Source organism: Artibeus jamaicensis, unplaced genomic scaffold, assembly GCF_021234435.1.
Source record: "Artibeus jamaicensis isolate MK-2021 breed Jamaican fruit bat unplaced genomic scaffold, CSHL_Jam_final contig_2259, whole genome shotgun sequence".
In the NCBI taxonomy this organism is placed as follows: Eukaryota; Metazoa; Chordata; class Mammalia; order Chiroptera; family Phyllostomidae; genus Artibeus; species Artibeus jamaicensis.
The window spans coordinates 2,770,022-2,780,637 of record NW_026521468.1 but is presented as its reverse complement, the minus strand read 5'-3'; the positions used below and the strand labels follow the sequence as shown (position 1 = coordinate 2,780,637).

Below are 10,616 nucleotides of genomic sequence, written 5' to 3'. Positions count from 1 at the left end.
GTATCATTATTTAGCTCGACGTTCTCTAAGTGTGGCTCAGCCTTCTCAGAAAGTTCCTTGAGGTTAAAACTATTTTTACAGTAATACTATGAGTCTCCGGAGGCCCCCTGAAAAACCTTTGCACACAGCTCCTTGCATCTGGAACTGCATCCATTCTCTTCCAGTCTTTCAGCTTAAAGAACTCTTCCCTATTCTACAAAAAAGCGTCAGCATCATCTCCCATTTCCAACGGGAAGCCTTTCTGGATCCCTCACGTTCACAGCTTCCAAGCCCACTCCAAGAGGCAAATTTATCCTCATTTGCTTCTAGGTACCCTACTGCAACCTCCACTAGAAAAGGCTCAATTAAGACGTTTACCTCACTATATCGTCATTATTAGTTTAAACATGAATGTTTTCACTGGGCTGAAGAACCTTTGGGGGCAGAGATTTTGTGGTACTTATTTTTGTATTTTCAGTACCTAAGAGCAATGAGTTGCTGTGAATAATCAATAAATACTTAGCGAATGAAGGAGTCACGCCAGTGACCTGCCAGCCTCCTCTGTAGCTCAGGGAAAGCCAACCCGGATTCTTGGGTAATTCATTTCAGCCCAGACCCAGGTGTTTTGCAATTAGCAGAGGCTCTGGCTGCTATCCTCAAGCTCCTGCCTCTGGTGAGGTTCCCTGTTGTGTGACTGTTTCCTTATTCAGTGGGTAGGTGGACAATAAAAGCATCTCCTTACAAAGTTGTTGGAAAGATTGCAAAAGATAATGCATCAAAAACTCTTAGCTGAGGATAAATTCTTAGCACTCTTAGCCCAGTGTCTGGCAAAGGATAAAGAATGCTCCTCAAAGATATTCCTGTGTAATGTTGAATGACTGGGTGAAAGAAATGACTCGAGGTTGTTTGTTCACTTACTGAGCACCTACTTCTGTGTGTGGGGACATGCGTTAAATACATCATGTTAAGTGCAGAGAAGCAATCGCAACACACGGAGTGGTCTTAACACAAATGGCAGGGAATCAGGGAAGGTTTCCTTAAATTGGAGTGCTGTTCGAGAAGGAGCTCAGACAGGTGAGTAATCCAGACACAGCAGGTTCCTACTTGAAAGGTGTGTGTGCTGTGCACTGAAAGTCAGCTCAATGAGGTGGGAGGAACTGCTAGAATCGAAGTTGAGTTCCAGTCCCGTTTAGTTATTTGGCGCGTGACTTTGGCCAAGTCACTGAACCTCTCTGAACTTTCCCAACTGTAAATAAAGTCTGCCAGGATTCTGAGAGGCCACGTGACCGAGCGCACGCCTAGGCGCGCTCAACTAAGCAGTTATAAGAAAGCCACGGTAGATTTTCGGAGTTCTACGTCCGCCGCTCCGAGGCGTCTGTTTCCTCTCTGAGCTTGCGCAGTGGGTCCGCGTCGCGGCCCGTCAGGCAACGCGGTAGGCACCCTAGGGGCTGGCAGGACCCTGACCCCAAGATGGCGGCGCCCAGTGAAGTGGAAGCACCTTCCTCCGGCGAAGGCGATGGCGAGGGCAGCGGCTTTGGCTCGTGGCTAGACGGACGGTTGGAGGCGCTGGGAGTGGACCGAGCTGTTTATGGTGCCTACATTCTGGGTGTTCTGCAGGAGGAGGAGGAAGAAGAGAAGCTGGACGCTCTGCAGGGTATTCTCTCTGCTTTCCTGGTGAGAAGCCCGAACTCATTTCTTCAGCCTCTTGCCAGCCCTTGTCAATACTTTGTATCCCTGTTCCCCTACTCAGCGTCCCAGAGGATTAGTGGTATCACCTGGGAGAAGAATACTCTTCTGAGTTCTGGGCCGTGGGGAAAGGGAACCAGAAAGGTTTGTAGGTTGAATAGAGAGGAATGGCTTTCGCTTATTCTTGGGGAAGAGGCTCTCGCGGATTCCTGTGGATGGCGCTGAAATGTCTTAAGTGAGAATTTTACCATAAAGGTCAAACGACCAATTTCATTGCCATCCGTTGACAGTGTTCAGAGGGGGGAATTGAGTGCTCTGGGATATCTGTGTCCCAGACTGTCCCTTGACAAAACAGGCAGTGCCCAGACTGTCCCATGACAAAAGCTTCTCGGTTCCTATTTGGGAGGTGGAAGTCCAAAATAGGTAAGCTCACCTTAGAGGTCTTTTCATGCTTGAGCAGAACTGAACCAAATATTGTGCTTTTTTCCTTTATAAGTATTTAGAAATGTAGTAATCATTGTTGTGTGTGTGTAGGGGGTCGAAGTAGTAGAAATAAGATATCAGAGTTTTTAAGAAGAACGATAAACTTAGCACTTAGCCTCCTAGAGTCAATTTCAAGAATTCAGAAATGTGTACTTTAATCTGTGTTTGAGTAGTAAGCCGCCAAATTGTCCGCTTTTCCTGATCCTTTTTGCTGCCTTCATTTCCACTAATAGTTACCTGGTGAAAGGGTAGTTTATCTATTGGGCACGTGGTTGAAATATGACACTGGTGCAGCTGTCGCAGGACCTCCTGGCAAGGGTCCCCGCGGAGACTGACCTATATTTGGGAAAGCCTTAGCCCAGCTGGCAGTGCAGCTCGTCAGTTCAGTGGAAACAACAGTGGAGCAAGTTGTTTCCCCTGGACCCTGACACTGTAGGATTTAGAGGGAAAGCGTAGGAGGCCAGCAATTGAAGTTAGTTTTTATTTCCAGCTGGAAATAAAAAGTTTCTAAAGACTCTGAAAAAGAAGTTGAAGTAACTTAGGTCCCCACTGGTGCCAGCCCCTTGACCTGTTTTCTTCATGATGTCATCATTTGGAACCCTATGTCTGTTGATAAACACAGGCATGAATTTGAGTTGGACTGTTAACAGTGTCTTGGCATGAAAGTGATAAACCTTAGGGAATGTACTGTGTCGAGTGTATTGGCCGAAGAAGACTTCATAGAGGAGAAGGGTTTTTGCTCCAGAAGAATGAGGAAAATGGCTCTGAGTTGGTCGGAATCCTTTCCCTTGGATCTTGACAGGATGGAGTAGGTGCCCTTGACCTAGCAGATGTGGATTCCGGGACTCACTCACAGGATTACTTCTGTGTCCAGAGCCTCGGAAGAGAAACATACGCTCTGTCCTGTGGCTCCCAACACTCCTTGTGGTTTTTTCTCATCATTGCCTGTGTCCTCTGCATAGGCTTTGTTCACGTTGAGGGTTCTCTAGGAAATTAAGTAATTGGTCTACTTTTCCAACCAGGAAGAAGATTCCCTCCTCAACATCTGCAAGGAGATTGTGGAACGATGGTCAGAAACTCAGAATGTTGTCACCAAAGTGAAAAGAGAAGGTAGAGTTGGAGTTCTGATGTGTAACCTCCGTTGCCTTTTCCAGTGAACTTTACTGTGCGGCTGTTGGGGAGTTTTGGGTTTTCTTTGTCAGGTGTTCATTTTCCCTAAAGTAGTTTAAGCTGGCAAACACCTTGCAGCTTTAACTTTTTAACTGAATGTTGATTTCCCTTTTCCTTTTGACTTTTTCAGTTCAGCTGACCACAGTTATCTACATTGTGATTTTTGCTTTTTTTCTTTTTCATCTGCTTTCCACTGCTTTTTGTACACTTGTATTGCAGGTTTAGGGTGAACTGTACTTTCTCACTTTCTGCCTTTTTTGTACATTTCATAACATAAAGTGTGATTAGTTTTTTGCTTTGATCAGCTAAACCCTTCACCCTTTAAAATGAAAGAGAAGTAAGTGAATATACTCACCATTAGGATGCAGAAAACTCAACCCACTAAAGCCAGACTTAAAATAGAGTCTATTTTAACATCATTTGATTTACTTTAAAAAATGATAGTGCCCGGGGTCATACCATGGTCCAGTTATATAAACATCTTTGGGGTTGAGGCCCAGGTGACTCTGTTGGTTGGAGCATCATCCCTTATAGCAAAAGGTTTGATCCCCAGTCAGGATGCAAATACAGGAGGCGACTGATTGATGTTTTTCTCTCTCTTTCTCTCCTTTTGTCTCTTTAAAGTCAATAAACATTACCTTGGCGAGAATTGGCGGGGGGGGGGGGGGGGGGGGGACCTCCCCCAGGTGATTCTAATATGTAGCCACGCGTGAGAACCACTACTTGACACTATTGCCTTTTTCTTTGGGAATGGAGAACTCAATAGTTGGTTTTATTTTAAAATAATTTAAGAATTTTGCCCTGGCTGGTGTGGCTCAGTGCATTGAGTGCTGGACTGTGAACTAAAGGGTCACCAGTTCCGTTCCCAGGCCAGGTCCCTGGTGGGGGGTGTGCAAGAGGCAACCACACATTGATGTTTCTCTCCCTCTCTCTCTTCCTCCCTTCCTCTCTCTAAAAATAAATAAATAAAATCTTTAAAAAAGAATTTAAGAATTTCACCTGGCATAATTATCAACACGAAAAGACCAGCGTAAGTGGATTTCAGCATCCTCCGTAGGTTTCTGTGTTGAGAGGGGAGAAAGTTGCATGTTTGGAGGCTTAATTTTCTGCAGTTCTAACGCAGTGCTTTTCAACCTCTTGAAAGCAGCAGAACTTCAGTGCATAAAACAAGTAAAAGCAGGGCTGCTTTGATCGAAGATGGATACAAGCCCTAGAGCCTGGCCCGCATGGCCTCTCTCTGCCTTTGGCACCTCCTTTGAACCCAGGGTCTAAGGAGTCTAAGATGCCGGGGCCTTTACTCCAAACACTGCCTGGGTGGACTAGTGGTTTCGTGAGCTTGTTTTCTCTCACATACAACCTTGTCGTCCCTCTCTCCCCTTCCACCACCTCCCAGACGAAGTACAGGCCATTGCTACCCTCATTGAGAAACAGGCCCAGATTGTGGTGAAGCCCAGGATGGTGTCAGAAGAGGAGAAGCAGAGAAAGGCTGCCCTCCTGGCGCAGTACGCCGATGTGACAGATGAAGAGGAATATCCTTTTCAGAGCCTCAGCTCCATTTCCAGAGGCTCAAGCCAGAAGCACTGGCTGGTTCACAGTGAGCTTAGGGAAGGTGCCCCCCCACCCCCACCCCATAGCTTAATGCTCTCTGAAATGGCGGTGCTCGTGGCCTTCCGGGGGTGTGAGGAACTCAGTTGGAATAGTTGATACTAGACTTACATTTCTCAACACATAATCAAGAATGTTCCTGAAAACTTCAGTGTGAAACAAATAATGCCTTAATAATGCACCATTCCTGTTGTCTTTTTGGAAAATAAGATGTAGCTGTGGTTCTTTACCTTTCTGTGCAGTGTCGTGTCACGTGTAATACATCTCTATATCCTTTCCCCGTTTATAAGGAAATTGAGGCACCAAGAGATGAATTGGTGATTAGAAACATTCATATAATTAGTGGCAAAACCAGGATTAGAACCTGGGTATGTTTGGGTGAAGTGTTCCCAAATTTGGAGCAGTTTTGTTTGAGTCTTTTAAAAAAATATTCTTTTGACCCCATAATTAAAAGTGAGACTGAACCCCAAATAACCCAGGATAAATCTGCAATTTGAGGGGGACCTGGTTGAAAAGCAAATGTTGCTGGTAGGAGCAGGTTTGGCTCCTTGTGACTTTGACATTTGTTTAGGAAATGCTTGGTTTACTGAGCCGCCCCGAAGGGCATGGACATTACAGCAGAAATGTCAGCTGTCTAGTGAGTTCCAAAAAGAATGCTTAGGCTCTTTCAGACCAGCTTCTCTTGTAAGTTTTGCTCATGACTTTTCTTGCTAGGGTTGGCAGAGCTATGGCTGCAATTATGAAATCTCATTTCTTGGGCTAGAAAAGAGTGTTTTAAGCAGTAGTTCTCTGGGGGACTCGTTAAAACACAGATCGCCGAGCTCTGCCTCCCGGCGTTTCTGATTTAGTACGTCCAGGACAAGGCCCGAGAATGTGCATGTCTGACAAGTTCCCAGAGTGTTCTGGAGGCCAGACTTTGCGAACCACTGTTTCTGAGGTCATCTCACTACCTCTTGGCTTCCAGGTAACGCGGCAGTGCCCCAGGACCAGCTCCAGGTTCCCTTTATCCTCTAAGGGGTAAGGATCTCACAGAAGCTCTGAACACCCTTCCCCAAGTTGAGTCCCTTGAAGATGACTCTCCTGGGTTTACTGCCACGTCCCCGACAGCGTCCTTCTGTGCACTGTGCCTTTCCTACCCATCCGTTTATCGAATGTTTTCCGATGTTGGGTTTGGATGCACTGACTTCGGTTCATTCGACTTTCCTTAACATCACTTACTGAAGCAGAGGAGAAGGGTGACTCAGGTGCCACCACAATGAACATTGGTTCTGACAAACGTATCCTTCTCTGTGTCTGTCCCCATGTGCTTCTTCCCAGAATCCTCTCAAGGCTCAGTTTTTATTTTGCTGTTATTGCCATGGGCTCCCTCTGCCTCCAGAGCGCCTGCCTGTCCGGCCAGCACTGCAAGCCCCATGTCGGGGACAGCCCCAGGTGGTCAGCCGAGCCGGAACTTCCCCCAGAGAGGACATGTTAACCTGTACTATAAAGGGGTTAGCTTAGAGGAAAGGTTTCTAAGGGAAAATAAAAACCCGTGCTGTGGAAGCAATTGCAGTGGTACTGCAGTTTTGTTCTTTGTCCTCAAAGACCTTACAATTTGTTGGAAAGAGAACACAGAGTACTTTGAAGCTAAAAATACAGGGGTGGGCCAAAGTAGGTTTACAGTTGTGAGTATACAAAAGTTTATTCTTGTATTATTTATTAATTATTGTATTATTTGTATGACAACTGTAAACTTACATTTGCCCACCCCTGTATGGACAGATTGACACATGTGCTGAGGAAAGCCCCCACCAACAGAATCACTTAGGAGAAGCTTCCAGAAAAAGTGGATTTAGAAATCCCCCTTTGTAAAGGTGAGAAATATGGTGAATTATCTGGGGGAGGGTTTATTTCAGGAAGAATTTGAAAGCACTGAAGCAGAAGAAAGCTGCACTTTAAGAGCAGAGAGGAGTTTATTTGGTAGGAGCAGGTTGTGTTTTTAAAGTCGTAAGAAATGAGGGGTTAAGTTTTTGGCTGGGTATTTTCTAACTGGCTAAATTTACTATTTGATAAATTCAGAGTTTGTTACTAGAACATTGTTTCACTAAAGCTTTTAGTGGTCTAGGAAAAGAAATTGATACGGTCAGATTAACCAACTTTACTCTTCCAAGCATTTTAGCAGTGCCAAGCACCTAAAAATTTTGCCACTTATATGAATACTCTGTTCACTAAAACTAGGATAGATACTCCAACAATATTCTGCTGTTGAACGATGTAAGTACTTATTCTAGAGTGAAATTTTATTTTCATTAACTCAGTTAAATGTGAACAAGATTTTTATCCTGAGATTTATTCTACCATTATGTATTGTGTAATGGTAGTTTTAGGATTTCCCATTAGACCAAAGGTAAACATAAGGATTCTTTTCTTTTTTTAAATTAGGAATAGATAGAGACTCAGCATGTAGAGAATGGACAGTGAGAATTCAGAGAGAGCAGTAGCTGGGCCTGTGTTACTTACCCCGACCCTAACTCCTTAACTCTTTGTAGTTCTGTTCCGAAATACCAATGTGGAAGATGTCCTCAATGCCCGAAAACTGGAGCGGGACTTGCTTCGGGATGAGTCCCAAAGGAAGAAGGAACAGGACAAGCTGCAGAGGGAGAGGGACAAACTAGCCAAGCAGGAGCGCAAGGAAAAGGAAAAGAAAAGGACACAAAGAGGGGAGCGAAAGCGATAACCCTAATCAACTCTACGCTTTCTCCTCGTGAACTGATCAGAGGAAGAACCGGTTGTGCACGTGTGTATTTAAGAGAAATGAGAGAACATTGCGAATTGGTTTCCCCAGGGATTTCCCCTTTTGTTTACGTGGTTGAAAGGAAAATCACAAACACTTCTAATTACAAAATGTGCCATGTCTCTGTTGTGTGGGTAATCGGATTGTTGTAGCTAATACCTGTACCAAAGATCTGGAACAGGGGCGACATTTATATTTTAGTGCCCAAGTCCTGTGCTCCTTTTGGCTGCTTTCAAAAGTCTTCCCTCACCTTGGATAAGCAGTTGGAATATTCTGAAGGAACAGACACATGACCAACCACTCCTTCCCTGAGATGAAATTTGGGAGTGTAAATTGCTTCAGGAATACTATTCACCCCTAAATGTATTGTTTTCGGACTCAAATAGAAAGCTAATGAGCCCTGCCCAGATCCAGATATGTTGCATGGCAACCAACTAGGAAAAAGAGAAGGAATTATCTGATGGGTATTCTGGATTTGAGAACTGTTTTTTAAAAAGCATTCAGCCTATGGGAGGAAAGGAAGTATCTTTTTAAAGTAGAGATCGTTAACATTTTTCCTGATCTAGGTTGTGATTTTAAGGAGGATGTATCAGTATTGTGTGCAAGGATATCATTGTTAGATTCCTCTTGATTGCTAGTAGATTTTAATCCTGGTTTGCCCTAAAACATTAGAGTATGAAGACCTGATAATTATAGGTTTAGAGAAAGAAGAGGAAACACCTTTTAAGGACGAAACACTGGAAATCTCTGCTAACACAAAGATATTTAAGAGTGTACATAGTAGGTGCTCAACAAATTGAGTGAATGGGAAATTTGCTTGGGAGAGTCCAAAGTGAGCAGGAACTCTCTATTTCTACCTGTTACAAGCTACATTCAATTTTTAAATAAGGCCTTTCTCTTCTTCAGGCAGCAGACTGTCAAGAAGCCCGAAGAGAGCAATTTCTCTGACAAGACAAAGTAGCTCTTTTATACCAGGGGTCAGCAAACTACTGCCTGCGAGACAAATTTGGCCCCGCCCATTTTTGTATGGTACAAGTGAACAGTGGGTTTTACATTTTTAATGAGTTGTTAAAGATCGTGACAGAGACCTTATGTGGCTTGTAAAGCCTAAAATATTTAGTACCTGGCCCTCTGAAGAAAAAGTTTGCTGACCTCTGTTTTATACCATGAAGATTAACAAAAGTTTTAACCTTTGTGCAGCAGGTAAAAAGCAGCATGGTTAAGGAAAAAATGTGTTACCTCTGTACACTCCTATAACCGTGGCACTGGCAAAATTTTAAACAATATAACTTTTTAAAAAATAAACTTTATTTAAATCAGTGTCTTCTGATTTACTGTGATTCCTTCCAGCTACCCATGGAAATGAATTCTGTGTGGATAGTCACTTAGCAGTGTTGAATTTTACTTGATGCTTTGTTTTGCTTAGCCCCAATATCTCTACCAGTAGAACTTCTCCCTGAAATCCAAAAATTGTCTGCCTCAGTTTTCCTTTCTGTGAGGTTGGGTATTAGAAAGATTACCTTTGTTTTCTGAGAACTCAGTGAATTGGCTTTGAAGTACTATTGGAGTCTTAGAGCTTTATGTGGCTGTAGCAACAGTCTGTCTATGGATAGCATATGAGAAAGTCTTAGTAAAATCCCTATTTTGGATATTTTATTTATTCTTACCTTGACTTGAGTCTCTGCAGCAATGTTGGGGTATAACCATAGACCCCTTAAGGCTACTTGTTTTAATCTGCTCTAACGGTTAATTTTTTCTTCTGGGACTCTATTATGTATGTTAGTTAAGTGTACACTGGAATTAATGTTTAAACAGAAAAAAAGAATCAGCTAATTTGGCTTTGAGTAAGGTTATTCACTTAACTCAGGTGCTACTAAATCAGGTGCTACTAAAAAGGGACAACCAACTAAGTGGAGAATTATCTATAGGGTGACAACAAAATTTCAAAGAATTTTTGTGTTTGGTTTTTGTTAATAAACTAATATTTCATTTCTGACCACTGTCATGTAAAACCTTCCCCAGAATTATGACCTTAGCTTGCCTGGATTAGCATAAAGGCAGAGCAAAATTTCATTTTTAAAGGAGGAAGTTTATATCCAAAGATAACCAGAATGGTACTGGTTTATCTATCAACATTATTATGTGTTAATAGAAATGAAATTTAAAACTTAGCACCAGTTTTTATCAGTTAAATGAAATTTGCTTGGTTTTCTGACAAATGCAAAAAACAAAACTAGGTATTTTCAACAGAATAATTTATTTTGTTTTGAGAGACTAAATTAGTACAATATTTGTTTTTTTATAACATCCAACATGTCTTATGTCAAACTTAACCACTTTCTATGCAGTGACTGGTGGGGTGATCAATTTTATTTGACTACCTTCAATGTAATTCATTTGGTAGTTCTAAGGCATATCAGTGATCAAAATGTTTCTCCCCACAGTTACTCCTGAATTCTCAATCAGTTTCTTCCGCACATCATCTAAAAAAAATTTATCTGGTGTGATTACACTCTTTTTTTATACCAGGATTTCTAAAACTAGGAAAAACACCAACATTTAAAACATCAGTGTTTATAGTCAAGGATAGTTCAATTAAATTTCATAAGTACATTATATCATAGTTTAACTCATGCTAGAAATGTAAAAACCCAAGATCTGAGTCACATAATATCAACATTTCATATTAATGAATAAATTACTTGGGTTCCATACAAAGATATTAAGTGATGAGAAACAGAAAAAGCCAAGCTTTCAAGAGCACTTTAAAAAAATACAGAAGCAAACTCATGAACACAACTACACAAAATGTACACTAACCACTTGCAAACTAAACTGAAGATTAACCTTAAAAAATACATTTTAAAACTTCGTGATACCCTCATAAAAGGCAACAAACTAAGGGTATTAAGACAATAGT

General features: G+C 42.2%; 1 protein-coding gene across 1 annotated transcript; it reads left to right on the top strand.

The window, feature by feature from the left end:
- The first annotated feature begins 1,380 nt into the window (after window positions 1–1,380).
- On the top strand, window positions 1,381–9,016 carry CCDC43 (coiled-coil domain containing 43). Its single transcript, XM_037162179.2, has 5 exons — window positions 1,381–1,653; window positions 3,171–3,258; window positions 4,712–4,847; window positions 6,142–6,200; window positions 7,452–9,016. Exons 1-5 carry the CDS (start codon window positions 1,450–1,452, stop codon window positions 7,637–7,639), a joined length of 675 nt encoding a protein of 224 aa, XP_037018074.2. The 5' UTR covers window positions 1,381–1,449; the 3' UTR covers window positions 7,640–9,016.
- The last annotated feature ends 1,600 nt before the right edge of the window (window positions 9,017–10,616 follow it).

Bases quoted from the DNA above. Each gene is read 5' to 3' on its own strand.
- CCDC43 (XM_037162179.2), top strand. From the start codon at position 1,450: ATGGCGGCGCCCAGTGAAGTGGAAGCACCTTCCTCCGGCGAAGGCGAT. The intron at 4,848-6,141 runs ATATCCTTTTCA...AACATCACTTAC, and splicing joins GATGTGACAGATGAAGAGGA to TGAAGCAGAGGAGAAGGGTG. The intron at 6,201-7,451 runs GTATCCTTCTCT...AACTCTTTGTAG, and splicing joins GAACATTGGTTCTGACAAAC to TTCTGTTCCGAAATACCAAT.